The 25,117-nt window shown below is 35.5% G+C and overlaps 1 protein-coding gene and 1 long non-coding RNA gene across 2 annotated transcripts in view; one reads left to right on the top strand and one right to left on the bottom strand.

Annotated features, from left to right (window-relative positions):
* Positions 1 to 14,792: 14,792 nt before the first annotated feature.
* LOC120358946 lies at positions 14,793 to 15,983 on the top strand. Its single transcript, XR_005575828.1, has 3 exons — positions 14,793 to 14,916; positions 15,347 to 15,576; positions 15,746 to 15,983. It is a non-coding gene; the product is annotated as an uncharacterized LOC120358946 (long non-coding RNA).
* A 2,139-nt stretch (positions 15,984 to 18,122) lies between these two features.
* Positions 18,123 to 25,117, bottom strand: part of LOC105197161 — a 43,288-nt gene continuing 36,293 nt past the window's right edge. The window contains exons 3-4 of the mRNA XM_026130817.2: positions 19,159 to 19,248; positions 18,123 to 18,848 (exon numbers count right to left, since the gene is read on the bottom strand). Of these exons, the coding sequence (XP_025986602.1) occupies positions 18,840 to 18,848; positions 19,159 to 19,248 (99 nt within the window). The 3' untranslated portion in view covers positions 18,123 to 18,839. The remainder of the gene's footprint in view (positions 18,849 to 19,158; positions 19,249 to 25,117) is intronic.

Below are 25,117 nucleotides of genomic sequence, written 5' to 3'. Positions count from 1 at the left end.
GTACCCACCGACGAAAGTTTCGGCAGGGAGCCGATAAGATCGGGAGAATCTTCATGGCATATCGCGGCTGCGAAGCCCAACCGCGCACGATCATTACTTTACTTGTGGCCCAGTCAAAGGATGCGCCGCGCGCAAAGAGGCGAATTAGACGCGCATCAATGTGCGGTGGCCTTGAACCGACAACGAAGACGGCGACACAGATAGTCATGAAGGCGAATTAGGTCCAATCGAACGATTAAGGACGACCGACAACTACTCGAGGACTCGGTTACCTCGAAGATAGCGTAACTCGAGTCGGCAATACTCGACAAAATTGTAATCGGAGATGAGATCAGAACTCGATTATCGTTTCGAGCACGATGGAGAAATTAAGGGAGATCGCTGATCCCTGTCACGCCTGCGAGAAGATCAGAAACGCATTCTGATGCAAATGAAACGGGTCTAAGAGCGTAAATGAATGCGTTTTGAATTGCATTGTGATTTCCATCTAGGAAATATTCCATTTCTATTTCATATTCGAGTATACAAAGCTACGAGAGAGAGAGAGAGACAGAGAGAGAGGTATTTGAAGAGCCAGAAAAATATCTTATATATTCCGAATAAGTATTTTAGGTTTGTTTAGTGCACATAAAAAATTTGCAAGTATAAGTAAACGCTGACGCGTGTAAAATAAAAGAAGAACATTTACGTATGCGCGTACATATGCCATTATCTAATTCTCTTCAAATAACTCGCGGGTTCAAATAAATTTATGGCGTGGCGTAGAGATCGGTAGATATAATAAATTCCAATTTTCCTCTCTCCTCTGCTTGCAGTTCCCACACAAAAACCTGTAGATTCCTCATACATATAGTTTCAAATCTCACTACAATGTAGAATAAATAATCGTTCTTCCAATATACGTAACATATTATCACGAACAAGGAAACGATAGGCGTCACTTACTCATGATCACAGATCTGGCGCCGAGGAATGGCGCGCCACGAGAAGCCATACGGATAATTTTCCCTCCACGGTAAAGGCCCAATTTGTGGATCACCGTTATGCCGTCGTCGGTGCGTATGGAGCCGCGGTTTCGGCGTGGCATTGCCGTGGATAATGCGACTTGTGGACTCGTGAGAGGTGGGAGTCGACCCGATAATTACGCTGGTCGTTGCTCTAGGCGCGCGGCATACCGGCCTGTTAAAAGCGACGTGTGCACGCTCTTAGAAATAAACGTGTCGTGCATTTTACCGTCTCTCACACTCTCGTAACGCGATTCGTACACCAAGCACACGTCTCTAATGACGCAATCATTTCCCAGATTTGAGAAAATACACTTGAACGTTTGCGCGAGCTGCTGAAAATTGTCGGATTTTCGCGCGACCCCTCGCGTAATCTTGGTGAAAAGGTGGAAATAGAATTCATTACTAAAGCGAATTTTCTCATTTGGGGAAAACGAAATTAAAACGATAAAAATAAATTGACTTTTTCTTTAATATCTTTTTGTCCTTCTTTTTCCTCTTTGATAAACAAAGTTATATTCGTTAGACTGTATATACTATCTAGGCAGAGAATAGATTAACCAATAAAGCTAAAATAGAAATAACTAAAGTTGCTGCTGCCAAAGATCAATTTATTAAAATGTAGCAGCTACAGAGCAAAAAACGTTCGCTTAGAACCAATTAGAATCAAATGTACGAGGCAGCATTCCACAAACAATTGAGATTTAAATGGTTGATTTTATGTGCGTACGATATGAAGAAATAACTGCCACTTTCTTAGCTGTTCATTTTGAAGCTTTTAGTTTTAGCTGATAAAGTTGGCAAATATTTTCTTTTTAATAGCCAATTTTTAGCAATGACTTTAGATAAAGTTAAACTAGCTACTGACATTTAGCTGATATTTCCGTGTAATACGCGTTTCGGAATATGGCTAACGAATAAGGCACGGCTAAAGAGTAAGATTCGAGAGATGGTTCGGATTGAGGCGCGTCGTGCGTTTTACGTGCCGCATTTACGTGCTCAGAGCCGGCACACCCGCTACACTAATACGCAGATGTTTCGTGCGCTCACATAAGGTGTACATACGAGTGTACGCATAGTAGGATACCGTCCAGCTTTCTCTTTTTATAGCCCTCTAAGCATCGACTCCGCCTCCATGCGAGCTTCACACAAAAGCGAAGTCGTGAACTGTTGTTGCACGAACACACGATCGTCCGCGTGCGTGGGTGCACACGCACTAATATGACGCACACATAAATGCTTAGAAGGTACAACCTCTGCTAGGATATTCGGAGATATGAGTTCCTAAGAGATTTGCCTGAATGTACTACAACGACTGGATCTTAAAATACCATCGAGTAAAAAATTATTCTTGAAAGATGATGTATCGCACATACGGTCCTTGAAAGTAAATAAAATTTCAAAATGTGTTAATATTAACACTTCAAATAAATTACGTGCATATGAGAGTTGTGTGAATAAGGTTATATTTTTATTTAATGTCATATTTTTAAAGTTTATTTATTCTTTTTGTTATTAAAATTTAAAATATTTTTTACAGCATTAAGAAAGATTTCAATTTTTTGTGCAAATGCTTTATATATTCCAGATGATTTATACAAAGTTTTATCGTGACTGTCTGTTTAGTTATTTTGTAAAAAAGTAATAAATCAATTTTATTTATTTATTATACAAAATTGATCTTTGCATTGCATCAAAACTTTTTATAAATCATCTTAAATATTTAAATTATTTAAATTAAAAAATTAAAATTTTTTCATTATTTCTTATTTGGTTAGTAATTATAATTTTATTAGAGCAACTTCTTATTGAAATAAATAACTTTTTATTCAAATAAAAAACTGCCGCCAAATTTTTTCAAAATTTTTTTAATGCTTTGAGAAATATTTTATACATCCTTAAGATTACTTATTATTTTCTTCAGCGCAAGTATCAAAAATAATAGAATTATGACTACATTGCGTTCGTATGGTTCCAAGTACAAATCACATTTAACACGTAAAAATTACCAATTAAAAGACGCCCAAGTCATTTAAAAATTCATAATTATAATTTGGCGGTATTCCAAAAATTGATTTTGTATCGCTTGACAAAAGAATTTCTTTCACGTCTCATTAACTCATGTGTTTAGACTATAATCGCTCTGTCGAAGTTCTCTATATGGAATATAAACCCGCGCTCAAGTTATAATACTTCGTCCAAATGGAACCGGCTGATAAGCAGCAACTACTTCAAACTGATCCTGACGGCGTGATGAAGCAACATTCCGGCGGAGTAAATGCTTACTTAATCAAATTTCTTTATTATCAAGCGTAATTCTCTAGCTTGAGACTCGAGACAAAAAAATGATAATTTTAAATATGGCATGTCGAAGAGAACCGCATTGATGCGTTGATCACGTTTAATATTTATCCCTATACATTATGCATCAGATCGAAAATATCGTCATATAGAGTATTGAAGCATTAAAGATCGAAATGGTTGGTAATGGCAACGTTCACGCCGTTTCCTTTCAATTTCTTGGCATCCGCAAAGTGACGCGCCAATGTGCCGGATAATAACGTTATTATCGACACGGCGAAGCTAAAAGCGACACGGGCAAGAAATCGCTTCTCAGAGAATCTTGGGTACTTGAAATCCGTTCGATATCCATTACTATAAGTGGCGCGAGTACTCGGACACGCGCAGTACAAATTACTTCAGCAATCGCTCCGGGTGTTTATAGTCATTGGCACGTAAGTGCCATACACGTGCCCGATCTGTCACGCATGCGTGTAAGCAGCGTGTACGTACACGACAAATGCGTATAATACACGTATGTGCGGCAGTTGCCGTTAGTACTCGCAAGTTGCGCAAGCGAAAACTTCGACTGTAATGCCTTCTAGTTTTCCTCTCTACCTCCTCTAGACGTTTCACCTCGTGATATTCTTTATCAGAATTAGAAATTGCCTTCGCCGTTAGAAAGTCCGACAAAACGTTACGTATTTGTTGTTCCAGATTGCACCATTCATAAGCTTTCCATTTATGTTACGTAAAAACGTTCATCGATAAGAAAAATTATATTGATCGAGAGAGTATTGAAATTATTAGAGTGGATGCATTGAGTGTGCCACTCCGCGAATGTCAATAGGTTGAAAAAAAAAAAATGAGACAAGTAGCTAGATTAAATATTAGTACTGATAACTTGCTCGCACGATCGCAACCAGTATTATGATAACGACTCCTATATTATCTATTCCTTCCTATTGACGTATGTACTTTGTGCGAGTAAAGATTGTTTCACATTTTCTCGGAATGTATGCAAGTCCAAAAACGCAAAGTTCAAGTGTATGATAAGAAATATTTACCGAAAGATAAGTATTCGCGTTCACATTCTTTTCACATGTGAATGTAACTACTTCAGTGTCACACTTCATTTTTACTACATTTTTTAAGATGTAATAGTTATATATAGTCAAATATTTCATTTGTCTTGCATGTTAATCACAAACTATTAAACAACAATGTTCGAAAATCTTTTTAGCTTGTATTGAAAGCTTTTCCTCTAAATCTATTTTTAAGAATTTCGATGGCTCTCCCACATTAATTGCGCGGCAACGTCATTTCCTCCGTTCGTCTCATCGAACAAGCATAAATTTCATGTAAATGCCTTCAGCATGCGCAAATATACAAATCAACCTTTAATAATAATTTAATCGTCTGTCGCGTCCGCCTTTTGCGCACAAACGAACCTTGTTTGTCTGGTCGCCGTCATTATGCGCAACCTAATTACCGGCCAATGATTTCATGGAACGCCATTCGAAATCCAATTGACGAGATGCCCGCGCGATTGGCGATTCACCGACGAATTAAACGCCCGCGTTGCCGATCGTCGGACATTTACATATTTAATGCCAAGGACTTGCTGTGAATTATACTCGAAACATAGGCAACGCCTACGGGTACGCAGTTTTACATATTTTCTTGTAAAAATTTAATTCGCCAAGTGTACAAGTTACTAGACACGTAGACCTAATAGTATCTTTCTCTCAGGAAGCTCCGTTAAAAGTTCACACGGTTTAAGACCGAATGCCTAAACATATTCAATATAATATATGTATATATATATATATATAATAAAAATAAATAAAAATAAAAATAAATCAAAGACTAAAAATAATTTTATGATTTTAATACTGAAATAACCTCTTCTTACAGGAGCTTACACTTTCGCTGCATTAAAGGTTGCTGCGAATCGTAGACTACCGTAATGAAATCACTATAACTGAATGGGAAACGTGTCTCAATGACCTGAGACTTCTCCTGCGAGTGTATCATCGCAGAAACATGTACGTGCGATGGCACGAGTAATGACACTAGCAAAGTCATCCTATCGTCAGGAATGACGGAGCGTTTTATCAGTTCTATTTACAGATTGACGAGCGCGTCAATCGATCCGTCTGACAATGCGGCTCGCGATCTATCGTTTGTCAACAGAGTTGTCTCACTACCACGAAACTCGACAGCTTCATTGGGCAGCGTGCGAAATCCGGTTACATTTATTTTCGGCGGCCACTCATTGCCGCTCATTGCGCGAGACGTCTGCTCGAATAATCAGAAGCAGACGTTGTAACAGCAGCTTTGCTTCTACACGCTTCTGCTTCGAATTTCAAAGAACAAGATTTCTTTATGATTCATCTTTTTCTTCGAAATTTTTGATGAGGAATTTTATTCAATTATTAATAATTATAATACTACACAGAATAACTATTTTGTTAAAATATCTAAATATTTAATACAGATCTAAAAATAATTTTGTTAAATAATTATGAAGAATATTCAAGCATGGGTATCAAATATTTCATTTTTCTTGCTTCTTAATCGCAAACTATTAAACAATATTGTTTGAAAATGTTTTTGGCTTGTATTGAAACCTTTTCCTATAAATATGTTTTTAAGATTTTTAATGGCTCTCCCATATTAATTATGTAACAAAAAGTTTTGACATTCTAGCAATCAGCTTAAAGAGTCTATATACATAATTATTTCAATTTAACAAAATTATTTTCAAATAATTCAACTAAATGTATATTCAACTAAATTCTTAGACGCTTTAGCAAAATCGTTCTTTACTTGTATAAAAGCAAATTAAATTCATAATAGAATCTGCTGTAATGTTATATCATAATAGTCAGATGCTTTGCATCTTTGTAAATGTAAAATACATCGAGAACGCTTTCATAAAATAAACTATGAAAATGTAAGTAGGCACACACATTATCATAATATATGAAAATTGAAGTCATATTATGCTTTTCCATTTCTTGTCGCTGTAAACTAGTCTCTGTTTTTATATAACGCAATTAAAATACTTGTGGATATCATATATTTCATTGCGTTTGCATTTCTTCAAAAGAAAAATTTTGATATTTTCGTAAAAATTACTGAAACCATTTAAAAAAACGCGATTTACTACGTGTAATGTTGTAATGATGCTGTAATAATTTTTGAGACCAAATTTATATTCGAAATATGTAAATTTTTTAAATAATAAAGTGTGTCATAAGTCATAACATATACATGTAAAAATAATAAAACAATGTGTCATAATCTTACATACAAAATTGAGGATATTTAATTTTTCTGAAAAAGAAAAATATCCAGATTAAGATATGTTACTTTTGGCACGCCTTAAAAATGTTGTATATTATACGTTATATATTATATGTTAATAACACAAAATTATATATAATATTCTGCTAATTACTTATGTTAAGTAGGCTCAATGAATCACTTGGAAATATAAAGCTGTATTAGGCTGCATCACATGAAGGTAATGTCGTAGACGCGACGATAGTTCGCCCACGCGCGATATAACATCGAGGTAGATAATAAATCCCTTGAATAGTGCACGGATGATGCAGAGCATGTGTAAGTGCGTCGAGGATTAGGTACGCAGCAGCCAGTACAGGTATTTAATGATCGCTTTGGAGAAAGCTTTAACGAGAACCAGACTCAGCGTTGTTGCTCTCGGTAGCACGACGCTTCGTCTCATCGAAATTATCATAAATTACCCGTTACGTGCATTTAGATTTGTAAGCGAGCGTTACTCTCTCATGAGAAAGTGCCGTGAGGAGAAACTACGTGTCATTCGTTCGTTTGTCAGAAATTAGCAAACGAAGCAAGAAGAATAAGTAGATGCATTAAAAAAGAACTCTTTTGTAGAAGAATCCTTGATAAAGATATAATACAATTTTTTTTTAAATGTTAATCCTTAATCGGGATATTTTAATTAGTATCTAATTTCAATTAGCAACTTTTAATCATTTTTCCTGACGAATCGTCACTATAAAATATATTCAGTTATTCTCTCACGATTAGATTAATATTTGCGCGATAATTAAAATTTTTGCAATTGTAAAAATTTTAATAATGCACTCCGGTACAGATTATGATTTTTACGTTATTATCTTGTTCGCAAGATTGCGTGCTAAAGCTCACGTTATGCGCGTCGTTTCTCGCACGAGTGTTTCCGTGTAAAATACTTTTACAGCAAGGTATGTGTGCGTTGTGTGTTGTGTGTATGAGTCGAAGTGAGAAACGTAGCGGATAACGAAGAAAAGGTACGTCGCTTAAAGAGTCCAGTCATCTCCCGAGAGCTGACCTTGATCTTGAGAGAGTGAGTGGTGAGGTGCACCGTGAGGGTCAGAAGTAAAGACGGTAGTTAAGGCGCGTTTCGCCACCTCGAGATTTTCAACGCCCATGAATTAAAATTTATGATAAATTCCGATTGCAAATTAATAATGCTTATACTTTTGTTCACGTTCTGATGTTATTTGTTATTAAGCCAAAGTTGCGCTTAATTAAAAACAATGAAACATTTCTATTTATCATGATACAAAATTTTTTGTGTTTCTGAAATTAATCGCTATTTTTACCGATGAAGAATTTTTCCTCCTTACGTTGCGGATGAATCATAGTTTTTAATCTTGTTATCGTTTTGTACAAATAGTTACCACCCGAATAGCAGCGCATGTCTGAAAGACATCCAAAAGATACCTTAAAGACATTTTTCGAACTCGCGTGTCGAAATCTAGGTAACTAGGTCACTATTCAGCCAAACAGAAAACACGTCTGGATTTACAAGATATGCGTGTTTTTGTTTGGATAGTTATCTAATTATTGATATTTTTTTTTCTCGTAAATTTTGTTTCAGCATCGACGATTGGATTTATGGTTCTTCATTAATTAATTTTTCGAATAATATTCGAAAATAATCGATATTCAAAAAATTCCTCAATGAAATACCAACTAATTACTAATATGACAATATTAGTATGATATAATTAAAGCATTATTATTATTATTAAATTATTGCATATTTCAAACACGATATAACAATACATAAAACAAATAGTACTCGTAATAAAATGACTTAATGGCAAACTTAATTGTATTTTATGTAATCTTCTAATACATCAGTGTCACACTTTTTAAATTTATCGTGTAAGAATTGAAGAACGAATAAGGATAACACTGGCCTCGGTATCGGAATTGACTTTTTTCTCGTCAATGTATTATCAAAATAATCCTTTGAAGTCGCGAGCGCGACTTAATTCAGGCGTAGTCGTAGAGAGACAGGGGAGATGTCCGTAGGCCTTTTTGGCGGTGTTGCGGGGGCCCGAATGGTGGGCCGTTGGGCCTGCAGTGTCGGTGCACACCAGCCTTAGCGCAGACATAGCGTTTTCGCTCTTCTCTCTCGCGGTACGCCGCGGTATAATGGCAACGTGTTTTCGTCTAATGTACTTTTTGTGATGTCCTTGATGGAGGAGTCTGCGAATGCAGAACTACAGGGCAGGCCCGGTGGGGCCCGTCGGTGCGCGCGGAGTGCCGCGGGGCACGGGAGAGTGGAACCTCGGGAGGACGAGAGGTAGAGAGGGAGACGCGACAAGAGGGCCCGGCAGCACCTCAACCCACCTCAACTTCGGGCCTAGTCAAGGTCAGTGTGGCAGGACCATCCGTCCCTCTCTTCCTCCTTCTTCTCCGTCACCTCGTCTGGTTTCTTTTCTTCTTGTTCGCGCGTCCAATTCGCTCTGTCTCTCTTTTTCTCGCCCCGTTCGGCTTCCCTCCACTAACTCTGCCCCCCTTCGACAGGGTCCGTACCGCATTATCGCGTCATACCGTGCTAGGACCCACGCCCTCTCCTGTGCCGTCGCAAATCCCTTTTTTCTCTTTTTTCCTTTCTTGCACGGACCAACTTACGATCCTGCGAAATCCCAATTAGTGGAGATACCCGTGTGATAGAACAACGGCGAATAGCGTAGCGGGTTATCATCGGACACGTGATAATTCGCACGGCAGATTTGAATCGCGATTGACGTGCAATGGTCGCGAAAGTTTCGAACGGTCGTGCGAAAATCCGCATAATTTGTCGCGGTATCGCTACGCGACATCGAGCTCGAAGAATTGTAGCGCGTGCAAAGAATTATCGTTACACACGACATTGTGTACACACGCTTTGCAGCTAAAAAAGCGTTTGCGTTTCTCTCGAATACTTTTCATCTGAACATACCGTTTCATTACGAACATGTAGACAATCTCACCGATTAAATAGCGCCAATTAAATTAAATTATATTACAAGCTTTAAACAAATTAAATTTAACGTATTATCGTAGAAAACTCATTAATTAATTAACAAAAAGAAATCCTTTCTCAGCGAAAAAATTATCTAAGCCTGAAAAGATGTTTAGGTGAAGTCGGGACAGGATATCATGTGCAGACTAAAACCCTTTGGAGGATCTTGCAGTTAACCCGGGCGTTCGATCCGGTGTATACCGAGGACCGAATAGCCACCTCGAGTATATCAGGCGAAATAAAAAGGAGGACCTATTTATCTTGACGCCCGCGATCGTAAAGAAAGGCCTTTCGAGGATACTCACGGGGGGATATCTGATTCATCAGCTTCATTCATCAACGTCGGCCGCTTCTGTTTCTTTCATTTCTTTGAAACTGTACACGGCTTCTCTAGTGCATGAGCATGGCGCGGAAGCATCGGCGTTGTTAGGCGGGCGGATAGAGCACTTTGCGTCGGCGATGATGAGGGCCAGCCGAGAGTTCATTTTCAGTCGATTTCGTTAGCGCGGGCCCGAGCGCGGCGCGAAGAATCGTCACGCTCGAGATGAGCAATCGACAATGAGAATTCACTGAACATTATCTCATACGCTTCAGACATATACATATTTATGAGTACATGAATGTTTAATATATATAATATCAAGCATATGCAGAAAAATGTTATTTAAAAAAGAAAAAAGTAAGATAAAGCTTAATTACTGTAAGGCAAAAATTATTGCCACAATTTTATGTAAAAATGTTGTTCTCTTTTCTATAATAAATCGATGTATTTGAATGATTGTTATATATAAATAAGAAAAATGCGCATCGACTCTCTCGAGAAAGTTGCAACTCTTGAACTGTAACTATCTACTCGAGACTACTTATTTGTATTGTTCTCTCCTCTTCCAATTTACAAACAGCGAGACTATTGCATCTGGTAATGCTGCATTTGTGGACGCATCTCGGAATGTCTGACGATAATGATCAACGTTGAAGTGGGGTGGGTGCTGACGGAGAGACGCCTCTACGAGGCAAGGATGCGGCGGCAAAGATAGATAGAGAGACAAAAAGAGGGAAAGACGGAGAACGAATAAAAGCAGTAATTCGAGGCCCGGAGGTGAGTGAGCAAGGTATGCCAGTACCAAATGAGATTGGTTCGCTCTGACCATGCAGGACAACTTTTGGGTCCTACTCGACCCGCCTAAGTCCTTTCCTCATCCTCGATGAGGCCCACTCTACAGCATCTCCCCCTCCCCCCTCTACCATCGTAACCGGCCTCGGCGGTGTCGAAGTTCCATTACCAGCGACGCCCGATCCGGGCGTCCCGCCATTTTAAGAAATTCGGCGATTTACATTTATTCTGCCCGGGTGAAGATTTTTATGTCCCCTACGCGCCGCGAAGAATCATTACCGTTACGAGAGATGATCGTAAAGATTCGTCGGTGATGCGCGTGTTTTCGGGCGAGTGTAATGCGCGCTACGACGCGACGAGCGCACGAAAGTACTTAGGACAATACAGCGAGTTTAGTTGAATTTAATGCGCGAAAGTGAAGATTTACTAAATGATCGTTTGTCCGATTTATTATTATTTTAAGATTCTTTTCCTTCCCAATTATAAGTTTCGAAAAACTCGTTTGCTATTATAAAAATTCAATTGACCATGTCGGGCCTCCTAAGCATGTATTTTCCACTTGGATCGTTGTAGCTGTCTGGCCCATCCTGCAAAGTGTATGACACACAGACATGATCGTCCCCACTAGGCTCCAAATGTTGGTGCCCAACTTGCACCGTTGCCAATAGCATCGGGTTACCGAGTTCTCCTTCCTTTCCTTTAAGAAGTCGTGCTTCTAAATGCGCCAAATGCATTCTTTGTTCGGTTGGAATGTAGAAGTCGGGTAACTAACCAGTCATATTTTTGCCTCTCTTGGCCTCTGAATAAAAATACTGAAACTTCGTCTAGAACTTGGTCTCTTCATAAAAATATTTAATATTTTACGTGCTTTTTTATTAACAAGAAACAATTCTTACAATACAAAAAAATCTTTAAAAAATAATACTCCAAAAAGTCTCTGTCTCTTATCGTAATTAGCTCTTTAACGGAAAATTATTAAAAACAAAAATTTATTACGCTGCTAATACTTAAACAATAACAGATTATCGTTTTATTAATGTATCGTTGTAAAAATGGCAAAAAGAAAGTATCTTGACATTATTCATCATTATTCAGAAATTATGACAGTGGTTTGGTGCCCCGATTACAAGATCAGCGACGTGATGCCCGCTCCTTCAGGACGTATCTAATTGCCCGCAATTCCCGTCTTCCGGGTACGATGTACGTGAGCCCGCATTAATTGCCCCGAGGCGACGCGCATCTGCGTTCGTTGTAGCGACGTGCGTGATACGCCGCGCCGACACCGGAGTTGTCACGGCTGTATGTACCGAGAAGAACGGTGCAACGGTTTCAATTGTCCGCAATATGGCCGCTGGCTTAGCTTCTTGGCTAGGTCTCATAGTCGTTATCCTTGAGAGCGCGCCGTGCATCTCCTTCGTTTTGTTTCAGCGTACGTCGCGGACGGAGAGCGGGCGGGAAGGCGGCGAGTGAGAGAGCGCGGAAGGAGAGACGGGCAGTGGGAGGAAAAGAGGGACGGAGGTAGTCGAGGAACCACGCCACAATGAGGACCCGAATGTTGCAAAACCGCTTGTGTGTGTCTGTGATGGCCCCGGCTTCTACAAGAAATGATAATTGCTGGTATCCCCATCCCACGTGCCGCCGCACAGTTCGTCCTGGTCTATCTACTTCCCCTTTCGTCCTATCAGCTCCCACCGACCGTACGATTGGTATTGCGAGTGCTACCCTTTTTCGCGGGAGCCACCGGTTATTAGAGCAAGGGGAGTTCCGACCAAGTATCCTTGAGGACTCCCTCTGTGCCGTTCAACGAGCGTCGAATTCCCTCGGAAATATAGACCGGTATGCCGTTCCGAGACGTATCCAAGCGTGATTATTGGTTTTGTTTCTCTCATCGTTTTAACCCGAGTTAGTATTCAAACGAGAGTCGCGTGAGGATGGATAAGCATTAAGAGAAGGTGGTTAAGGTGAAAGAGAGGTGGATACGAGTGATTTATTATCACCTGAATCGCCATTGGTAACGCGAAAATAATGGACGATGAGTTTCTTTTTTCTTAACATAATTCAAAGAACTCAATTTTTGCCTCTGCTTCCTTCATCATAAACACAGAATAATTTTCAATTAATTTTATTTCTCTGACGAAACGTTAATATATCTGCAGAATTATTATTGACTGGAGAGTTTTCGGTGTTTTCTAAAACATCGAACATCTAAGACCGAAAGTCCGGATCGTTGCAGTCATTGGTTGCAGCGATTCGACTTCAAATTAGTGTTCACTTTAAATTGAGCGGCGTTTTTATAAAGCAGGGACCTAATTGCGGAACGGCGGTAAATTTTTTGACGGACCGCTCCCATGAAAAATCACTCGTCAGATATACAATACTGGCCTCTGTAGGGCCAGTCATCGTGAATCAACGGCTAAGAAACCATATGTTCCTGACCGACTGCGCTATGGAGTCATTGAGAAAACGGATGTAATGAGAGACCACCCAATGAGTACTTCGTGCTGATCGGCAAATTAACGGAAATTCGAGTCAAAAACCCATCATTATGCGCTTCATTATTTTGCAGGTGCAATCTACTCGCGCATAATCAATCCCGTCGTATATTTTTCTTCCTTCGGTATTCTGACATGCGCTGTTTGCATATCGTGTGCATCCTCTCTAAAATTACTCTGACGTGTGAAGTATGAATGTATAATGTTCATAATTAATAAACGAAAATACTTATTAAGTTATTTGCATGTTAATAAGTAAATTGAATATTTCCCTACTTCTGACATTTTGCATAAATCTAAATAAAAATGTCGTTCCTTCGATCATTCTCTGATTCTGAAATTTACTGCTACCTGCCCTAAAATTTATTAAATAAATTCGCGAAAATATACTGTAAAAGTGAAACCATAATAAAATGACGTCCCATAAATGTCTCACGAGCATGAAGTAATATAATTTTTGGCAAGCGCGCGCTTATGATCGCGACAGCCTATTGTAGGTCGCAAGATAGAATTGTGCTTGGTATTTGAGACCCGAAATTTCTCTACCTGACTTGGACTAAGAAGGGAGGTATTATGGCCGCAGTAAAGCACTAAAACAGCCGAATAGTTCTAGAGGCCCCACAGCCTCTGCGCGGTAAGTGGACATTAGCGCCCGCATTGTGAAACGGACCGCATCGTCTTTAACTGATGGGAGCTCCGAACAAAGGAAGTATAGTTCGCGTTGCGCGATCTTGAATAACATGCACGGTAAACGAAAATAATTTGTTTAATTATAACAGAGATATATTTATATACATTGCCTACTTATACCGTTAAAACTTAACGCTCATCTTTGTTTTCCGGTTTCTTATCTACCATCGTGCCTGTTATTAAGCTTCATCATTTTTTTACAAGTATATAAAAATTATGAAGTGACTCTTGCATATTTTAATATCTAAAAAATATTTTAATATCTATATTTTAATATCTAAAAAATGTAATTATTGTTAATTTAAAAAAAGACTTGTTTATAACTAATTGTAATCGATAAGGTATTTTAAAGAAAAGAAATGCACAGAAGACGAGAACATCCTGTAGGATGTTCTCAGCATATACTTCAAATCGCTGTAGGGCGTCGATAGAACTTGCCCAGTATATGCATAGCACATCATATATCGAATGTTCTAAGAATATCAGTAATCTACTGTTATGATATTCTTGAAATATTCCCAGAATATTCTTGTTCCGTTAGGATATACTATTAAATTAAATGAATAAAATCGGATACTTGGTAAGTATAAAAATTATCGCGATCATTATTATAACTAGATATCTTGCTCGCGTCAATTATCATCTAGTATACTCTGTACACTCCGGCGCCTATGCCTCCGCGTATACGTATATAGAAGCCGCGTTTTACGCTTCGTGGATATTTTCGGGCCTTCTTAGCTCCTTGCCCCACTCGGTCCATAGTGGGGGGATTACCCGTCGACCGCCAACGCTATTGGTTACTGAGATTGCGTTACCGCGTCTTCTGATGGTTAAAGGCACGAGAGGAATTCATCGTGGGTTCATCGAAGAAACGGTGATCCTCGAGGAACCTTGCAAGATTGGCTTGCGCTAAAGTGCAATATTCCACCGGTACAACGAAACGGTTTCGCGGTAGCAACTTACTCGTATATATCTCGACGTTATTCGCGCTATTCTCGACAAGTACAATTCAATAAGGTGGCAACAAGTATTGAACAATTTGCTTTTGAATAAATTCGTTTGCTTTAAACATTTTCAATGAGTGACTTTCCAATCAGACTTCGAACTGATACTTTTTAATTTTACTCATATTAATAAAATAAAAAAGTCAAATTTTGTTTGAAGTATTTATTTGTTCTGAAAATCTATAAATTAATAAAATTGATGTCAAGAAAAAAAAAGAGATCGTATTTAGATTCGTTAATAAGCCTAAAAGATATACCTTTTCCAAGTATATGAAATATTTACTTTTCTAAAAATTAACTAGATGGACCTTCTATTTCAAACGCTTTGCAAAAAAAGCAATTCACTTCCGTTTTCTTTCTCTCTCTTTCTCTCTCTCTCTCTCTCAGAAGATAATTCTCCTAACTGAATAATTTCTGGGCGTCTTCAGGCTTTCTCACGCTAGTCCTGCGCGAGGGAGGCATGTTGTCGAGCGCGAGACTTGCACGCTCACAGATCAAACAAGTGTAAAGAGGCAGCGGGAGAAAGATTCGCTGCACATTCACGCCGCCGCGCGTCCTGTCGCCCCTCATCAAACACCCTCGGGTTCGACGCGCGCGGATGGAAGATCCTTATCTCGAATCAAAGATGCAAAATCTCAAGAGGAAGGCCTTCTCTCAGGTAAGACGCGTTATTTTAAAAGAATTTTGAGATTTATGACAATGCAATCTCTCATTTGTATTCTTAAATTGTCGGAACTTAACTTTACCAAAGATCGTTGATCGATTTCTCGACGGGCAATAATCGACTCGTGCATTTACATCACAAAAAAATTACTTTTCTTTTCTAGACATGCCTGAATAGAAAGAAGAAAAAGAGAAGGTGATTCTAACAAAGGATTTAAAGTCATTTGCGTCTCGTTAAAACTTAGTCGCAACTCTAGTTAAGAGTTAGATTTGTCTTGACTTGTCCCTCATTTGAAGTAGATGCGCTCTTCAAGCGCAATCTACCGGATAAAATGGCATCTTCTAAAACTATTTAAACAAAGGTACTTTACTTGATTCTCCTCAATCATGCACTGATCTTGTTGAAATAAATTTAAGACTTATATAATACAAAGTTTTCATCTTTTATGTCGATCATTTTGAAGAATCAAAATTGCAAGAAAGCGTGAAAACAAAATAATAAAATAATATAAAGATTGAAAAAAAGACTTAGTCCAAAAAAATGATAAATTCTATAATTGTCCATTTAATGTGTAAAAATTGTAATATTAAAAAAAAGTAATATTAAAAAGTGATAAATGTGAGAGGAAATATGATATTATAACTTTGTGCGTTTTATTAGAAGTGAAAACAACTCTTTGCTTTTTTGTCTAGAAACAAGACGGATGGCAAATAAAAATCTATTACCGTCAATTACAGCACACTGCAATCCAATATTTCACGTATCGTTTGTCATGTGCCAGAGACACGGAGTCGATTATTTTGAAGAAATCAAAGAGAGCGTAAAAACAAAATAAATAATAAAGATTGAAAAAAAGACAAAAAATGATAAATTTAATCAACGGTATAATATATGAAAATTGTAATATTGAAAAAAATTAGTAGTATTTAAAAAAAATGATAAATGAGGGAAAAAATATGATAACAATTTTATGCGCTTTGCTAAAAGCGGAGACAAATCTTTATTTTTATCTAGAAACAAGACGGATGGCAAATAAAAATCCACTATCGTCAATAACAACATATTCAAATATAATCCAATATTTCACGTTTGTCATGTGGCTGGAGAGGATTTTACAAGAAAAAAATATTGATTAATAATAATTCTGCAACAAATAGATTTTATGCGTATAGATACACCGAGCAGTCACAAAAGTCGTACATGCGTTACCTACGGTCCCACTAAAAAAACAGGTTCCGAAAGAACCTGACCGAAAGTAAGTGACTATTAACGGTAGAATAGCTTTATAAAAATTTATCATCCCCAGGCTTAATAGTCCGTTCGAAGGACGGAGTATCTCGGTCGACGATGCCGATAATAAAATACCAATGAACGGAGTGAAAGAGGTTCGCCCCTTCCCCCGCTAGTCCGGGATCCCTTTGCGCTCGCGGGTCCGTGAAGAAGCGGCACACACGTTTCGATTTTACACGCTAATCCCTCCTACGTACGCATTGGTACCTGTCAAAAAATGGCGTTGGGGTGCAGGAATATCTCCTGAGATGGAGGAGATGGGCGATCTCTAACAGAAGTTAACCACACGCAGCAGGGCTGCGAGTGGCCAGTTTCAATGGACAATGGTGTAGGACCCCTGTCGGTCTTTCAAAACAATGCGTACTAATAGTCAATCGCTATTTTGAAAATATTCTAAATAATTGCATAATAAAATTTGCTACGTTAATCACAAACGAATGAATGTCATATCTCAAATATATCAATATTTATAAAATTGACGTTTTATTTCCGAAATATTCTTGTAAATTTTCACGTAGCTCAAGTTCAGTTTGAATATTTCTTAAAATATTTCAGTAGAAATAATTATTTGCAAATAATTATTGACACAAATTTCCAATTGTTATAAATATAAATTGAACTGTTATCATTTTCAAGATTTCCATGTCGTATTCTTTACATGTTTATTCACTACCATCTTAATTATTATTTTTGCTTTTATGTAACAAGAATTTTCAAGCAGAAAATCCAATAAATAATATAATTATCGCTAAGAGAAAAATATTTGAAGGAATTTATGTACGTGGCAGCATTTGAGGTACTCGATTCAAGATATGATAGTCTACGCCAGTGAGAAGCAGGTCAGTATTGCTGTAAGGATTTCGATGAGGACAAAGAGATCCTTTCCCTTCCCCATCCTTTTTCTTACTTCAAGAACCTCCCTCTTCTGCCAGGGCTTGGCAGGCCCGTCATTGCATTAATGTAAGCGCGGCCGCGTCGCGCCACCAAACAACGCAATGGCGAGCTGCAGCTGTCGGATGCTCGCCCTTCACGTAGCTAATGCTTCTCCAAATACTGCGCACAGTACCTCGAGGTATCACCGAAAATATAGAATACACAGATACACTATAGGTAATATACATTTTTAAGTTCGGTTAGAATATTTCTCATTTTAGTAAATATAATTATTTACAAATAATTATTGACATTAATTTTCAGTGTTATAAAAATAAATTGAATAATTATCAGTTAAACTTGAATTAATACAAATTTCTTCTTTCAATGTTAAGCTATTTATTTCTTTTAGATATATAAATTATTTAATAAATAATAAAAAAAAATTCTGTGTATTACTATATCAATATTTTTTTAAAAAAGTTTAATTTTATATTGCAACACTCGAGCAAGTTTGTATAAATTTGATACTTAAATATAATAGGTAATTTTATACGTCATAAAAATCTTTAAACGTATTAGAAGAATTTAAAATATGCATCTTATGTTATATACTTAAAATGTTAATTAAAATTGTGTAAAAACTCATTATTATATTGATTATGCTTAATTATATAAATTATATAAATATTCGTAAAATATTTGTAAAATATAATTCTACACAAATATATATTTCATAAATTTATCTATCCATTTTTTATTAAAACAACAGTAAATAATCTTTGGATGCGTTTAAATTCAATCTAAATATTATCTACATTATTAATGTAGTCTACATTTTAATTGATGCAAAATATTCAGAGTGCTGCAATAAAGTTACAATATCTACATTAACGCTTTCTTTCGCAGGTGTTTTAGAGGTTCGTTAACGCCATTGTCGCGACTCACGTTTGCGGCGTTTCTTTCCTACCCGGCGAATTAAAGCGATGCCATCGCGACGGACCGATCATTTATTTGTTTCGTGTGCTTTTTGTTTGTAGTGTGCAGCTCGTTCTCAGCTTTGAGATGCATTCCTTCGACAAAGAGTTTCTCCATTAAGTGCACTAGAAGCGAATTAAATCAGTCAATTGTTGACTGCGTATGATACGATTTTTTTTTAATTTAACGATGTAAGATCGAAACAGTAAATAGTGAAAAAATAATCTATGGCTGCAAATATCGTGCTAAATAATCTAGTTTTTTTTTGTTCTTTTTTTATTAGAAACGTGAGTGGTTTAGAAGTGCGAATAAAATAAAAGCGAATTCTGATATCGACCAACGCAGTGCTGTGCTATTGCACGTGATTGATACGTGAAGTTCTGTTATTTTAAAGCTTCAGGTTGTGTCGAACAGCATCACGATTAATCTACTTACAACGATCGCCGATCTTGTAGGTACGCACAGATTCACTAATTGCAGATCATTGCGACTCTCATGCAGCGTGACTCTTCCGTTCAATTTTCCCTGAAAGGCCATTAAACTTTTAATATGGAAAAAAAGTAATTAAAAGCTAGCCGGTGTATTAAATAGTTTCAGTTAATTTTTATACCTAAAAAAGTTATATATTTTTTTTAAGTAAATTAATTATTTCTTTTAATTTAGTAATTATTATTTCCTCAAACATGAATGCGAATTAATTAATAACACATTAGTTCAGCTATACGTTTTCTCCCCAATTAATGTGAACGCTCTTTTAGTTATTTCACCGTTATTTCACGGGTAGATTTTGCCATTTTTATACTTCATTTAGGTCCACTTATTTCTTACGCGTCGTGGAGTCTGAAGAAACCGGAGGCGGACAGGTTTCTTTGATATAAGTGTATCATCCACCGATCTGCTTAACCTTAGACAAATTTTCGTTGGGCGACGGGAAGACAGCTATGTCGGCAACTAGATAGTTAATTAGAGATTCGACTATTACTTGCCATACGCCGGCAGAGCACGCCGTGGAGCGTATGCTTTTAATGACATCAAAAAAGTCATGAATAAAGATAACAAAAAGTGTATCCGTTATATATTCTCTTGTACACATTAATATTTCATCGAGATAAATTTCTCGTAGCGTCATATAATTGTTATCAATCTTGAAAAAATAAATTTAATTTCTTCTTAGTTGTTTTCAATGTTATCTTTGATTAAAGTGTATCAAAATGAATTTTATAAAATATAAAATAAATTATTTACGTATGAACGATAGATATTTTTAATTGCAAGTAAGTAAATATTTACTTTTACAATAAATGTTTTTTTTTGTAAGACATTGTGCATATATTAAATATTTTATTTCAAGAGCTACAATGGTTGAACATAGCTTAAACAGTGCAATTTTTGGAATTAGCTAAATATTTTAAATCTTAATTTGGATTGCAACTTATTATTGCTTTAATTATTATTAACAAGCAAATTCTATTTGTAAAAATACAAATTCCTCCAATTTGTACAAACAACATTCTTTTAAGACCAAAATTCAAACGGTCAAACGAGATTTGAGGCGGGTACCATCATCATAGAAAAGAAGAAAATAACAAAAAAGAAACTGAAGATAAAAGCAACAAGTTTAGGCAGGGGCAGGTACTTGCAGACTGTCGAATAGTCGGTACTAATGATCTAACCACGTGGGGTGCATCAACGCCGGTCGGATCGTGTAGCCTGGCTAAGTGAAAATGCGCGTAGATTCTTCGAAGATACAAACCCGCCGCTGATCCCTTCTTCGTACAGTCTAGAGCCCTTTCTCTCTCTAATTCTTTCTCTCTCTCTCTTTCTCTCTCTCTCTCTCTCGCGAAAAAACAATAAAAGCACCAACTCATAGGATATAATCCCGCAAGATCTGCCATCTATACACGCCGTCTTCCACGTACACACCAGTATTATTTATCCGACATACAGGATGTCTCAAAATATACAGATTTAAATTATCATTATATAAAAAAATTAAAAAATCTTTGCCATTTCTTCACTTTGAATTCTATACAAAAAATTGTTTCTTCGAAAAAAAAAAAGGTTTTAAGAGATTTGCAATTCTATGTTAAAAGTTAAAATAATTAGTACTTTAAAAAAATAAATATAGCACAAAATTCTTTCAAAAACTATAATTATTAAACAAAGTGAAGGTGACATATTTTCATCATTCACTCTAAATTATCTGAACGTTATTGAAACAGTTATATAATATTATTATTTTAGATTAAGTAAGAACTAATTGTATATACGCGTATTAAACGTTATTTCTGTATTTGCATAACATGTTCGAAATACTCTCCAATTTATTATATTTTTCGTGTTTTGCACAAATTATTAAAGCTTATATATAACTTTTATGATAATTATTTTTTACCACAGGGCAAAATTAATATTTAATTAAACATATTATTCTAAAATAACTCTTATTTAAATAGGCGCGCAAACGTTTTGACATCATATTTTATATACTATCGTCTGATTGGCTGAGGCGACTTCTAGTTACATTCGGGACCACTCAAAGACCCCCATTAATGCACCTTGTCTGCTCTCATATAAAAAATGACGTCATGACCAATAAAACGCGTCGCTGTTAGGAATTTTATTTTTTCCTCTATTTAATTAAATGTATTTCATGTTTAAATAAAATCAAAATCAAAATCAAAATCTACTAATTTTTAGGAAAAACAATGGATTTATGTATCTAATAAACAAAAAAAATAAATATTAAAAAAAATGTAACAACCAAATTACGTGCTGATTGGTACGTAGTCTATTAATAAGGTTAGTCATCAAGACGATCGATAGGGGGAAGTTTTAAGTTTCCCTTCCCTCTTATCCGATCCCACTCCCTTTTCTTTGCTTCATATAACCCATGGTGTTTGTTCTAAGCTTAATATTTTCTAGTACTGCTTTTGCGTAGAGTCAGGAAGGAGAAAGAAAAATTTGTATACTATAGCTAGTATTCGTAGTCGAATCTTGTATTTAAGATCATCTTAAGTACCATCTTAAGATGTCATCAACTAGTTAGAGAGCCGTAGCATCTTAAGACGTTACTTACGACGATCTTGAAATAAGAATCGATGAATAAAAGCCGGCCTACATGATGAGAAAAATAGAACCGTGTAACTTCCAGATTAGAACGCTTGTGTGTGAAATTCGATTTTGATTTCATTTGGCCGATGATAAATGTTTTGTGAATAAAAGTGAAATCAAATGTTTACAACATTGCCATCAGTGTTTAAATAGTGAAATAAATTATTTATTCATATTTATTTGTGTTCAGTTTCTCGAACACGAGTGTGTTTTATTTTATTGTGACACATTTAACATTGAAATGTTGTAGAGTGTTGCTCAGGAAAACGTAGGTAAGCAAAAATATATTGTATTATATTTATTTATTTGAACTGCGTAGGGCGAAATAACTAAAACTATTATTTATTTATTTACGATCGTTGTCAGTCCCTTTCTTACTTAACGTCTATTGAAGTGCATAAGGATATTGCTTGAAACCATTTTAGAGTGTAATTTGGGAGACGGTTTTACGGCCGGATATATTTCAGGTTTCCTTTCTTTTCATTTTTTTCCATATTTGAAGATTACGTAACAAACTCGATTCTTCTAATAACAGATGTGATAAGTTTCATACTACAAGTAAAATTTACATAGTATATTGATTAAATATATATTATTTTAGTCGTAAATAAAGAAATTATTTATATATATTATACACTTGAAAAACATTGAATTTTATTGATAAAAAATATATAAAAAATGATAGCAATTATAAATTGATAAAAAATTTATAGCGTAAAACAAAGTAAAATTATAACATTATCAAATTACAATTTTGCTTTCTAAAACAAAATGCTTATAAAAAATTATATAAACTATTAAAAATAATTATCTTTCTCAGGAAGTTAGTGTTAACTAATTGTGAAAGTCAAAATAATTGTGAAATATTAACACACAGTGAGTGCTACAAAAAGTTTTAACGTTTTATCAACCAGCTGAAACGCCCTACATTATTATTTTAATAATTTCTAACAAATTTTATTTCAATTTGTATGCAGCTAAACTTTTAGACATTGTAGCAAAACCATTATTTCCGTGTAAATGTATACCAAAATAATATATATAAATATACCAAATAAAATAAACGTATTAATACCCTCTCTGCAAATTCAATTGCGAATTCCAAGAGATTCTTTTCTTTTTTTTCCATGACTTGGACAATTTTTCTCTTCTTTTTATATATGCTTATGAATGAAATGTTCTACATTTCTTCAACAAGTATCCTCTGCAACTATTCAATTGTTGAGAACGTGAAACTCGAAACATTCCAGAAATTTATCTCTTTTCTGTTTCGATTCGTCCTTTGCCGTGTCACTGACCTTTTGCATTCTACTTTAAGAATAAATGTCAATAAGGATAAAAGATCGAGCCGACGAAAGAAAAGAGAGTACATCGAAAGATATACCTGAAGCACACTAAAGAAACTTAACGCTATGGTCAATGATCTATACCCGTCTTTAATGTTTCCCTTAATGTTCCTGCCACCCAAGCATGTATTCTTTCGTTACCTGTTGATGCAGAAACAATTTCTATTGCACTTGATGCTAAAAAAATATCGTATAATTTAAATGTTTCTGTAGGTTAAAGATATTTAAAAATAAATGTCAAATTTTAAAACTATATAACAAAAAATAAGTAAATAAATATTATGAACCAAAATGTTTCCTGATTTAATTTCAATTAAATATCGAAGCAAAAAAAAAAATATATATAGTTATAACCGAATTATAAACATTCTTTTAAAGAGTTTTAGTTATTAAAAATACGTTGCAGAAAAATCTGAACAAGAAAGCTTTCATGTACTATAAAATCCCACATAACTTTCTATACTTTTTATAAAAGAGAAAGTAGTTTTTGAAAAGTGTATATATCTTTTTTAGTAAATTATAAATTATTGGATATAAATTATATTTATACGTTTGAAATCTATATATTAAAGCATCACATACTTTTGTTATGTAGCATTGTCACATTTATATTACATAAAAAAAAATAACGGAAGTAAATATGATATAAATATTACAAAATATTTGTTATGTAAAGTATTATTTCCTAATTATATGGCAGTTACAAATTGTATCGTCTGGGAATATATCGTAATCGTAGCGCAGTCATGTAATATAGATTGCACTACCCGCAGACTCTTCAAATTACAGCGAGGTGTCGAGATGGAACACGTTTCGGCGATTGCATTCGCGCCTGCGGGGGCCGATGAATAATATTCACAGTTTAAAGTCGCATAGAATCATGCAATTAACCGTTTATTATCTAATTTTGCTAAATTGGAAGATTTCCTCATAAATACTTTTTGGTTCTTATCATAAATATCTTAGAGCAGTAATAAAAATTTAGATTTTTTTAAAATATGCAAAAAACTAATTTAAAAATTTTTAAAAATTTTTAAAACTGATTTTTAAAAATGCTAAATCAAGTTAAAATTATGTTAAAATTTTATTTAATTTTATAGTAAAGTTATCGTTTCAATTTGATCCACATTTGAACTACTATAAAGAAGTTACCTATTTCTATTATTTCTTAACAGTATCTTCTTTTTACTTAAACAATTAAATCTAAACGTATATGTTTAATTTCATCAGATTTTTAAAGCAAAAACACAAATGATTTTTTTAGTATTGCACTATATAGTTTGATATATATGTAGCATCTTAAGATACTTGAGCCTTTAAGAATTTTTGGGACGTTTATAGAACACTAAATTGCTATTATGCTATGATTTATTACCAACTAACTTATCCTTTCAAAAATGTATCCTTCGGAGGACTATAGCTGGGTCATTCTGGATTCGTATTCTATTGAATAATCAAATAGTTTCTAGATGTATAAAAACAACAATAAAAAAGCAGCAAAATCCTTGAACTTTGAATTGTTCACATCCTTGCGATGTAAAAAGAATTATATTCGAAAACTAATATCCCATCGGGTTTCGAATAACCCAGTCACTGTTAGCCTAAAATTAATGCAAATCTTCCAATTAGATGTCAGTTTAGTAAAATCAGGTAATAAAATACTATGCAAAGTAATACATAGATTCTCTAAAATCACCACTAAATTGCTTTATATATAATAACAGATATTATAATTTTGAAGTTAGAATTAGTAAAAACAGTTATCACTCTTTTCTTGAATCTCACTTTTATTTTTCAGAGCGTGTAAGCCTGTACATACACGCACATATACATTATCATATTGCCATTGCCAGCGACAGTTATCGAAATCACCAGCTGCGCTACGGACGGAAGTAGCTCGTGCCATTCGCAGCACATTGCACTAAACGATGTTT

Source organism: Solenopsis invicta, chromosome 11 (assembly GCF_016802725.1).
Source record: "Solenopsis invicta isolate M01_SB chromosome 11, UNIL_Sinv_3.0, whole genome shotgun sequence".
Taxonomy (NCBI): Eukaryota; Metazoa; Arthropoda; class Insecta; order Hymenoptera; family Formicidae; genus Solenopsis; species Solenopsis invicta.
Note: the sequence above shows the minus strand (reverse complement) of the source record. Positions and strands in the feature narration are given on the sequence as shown.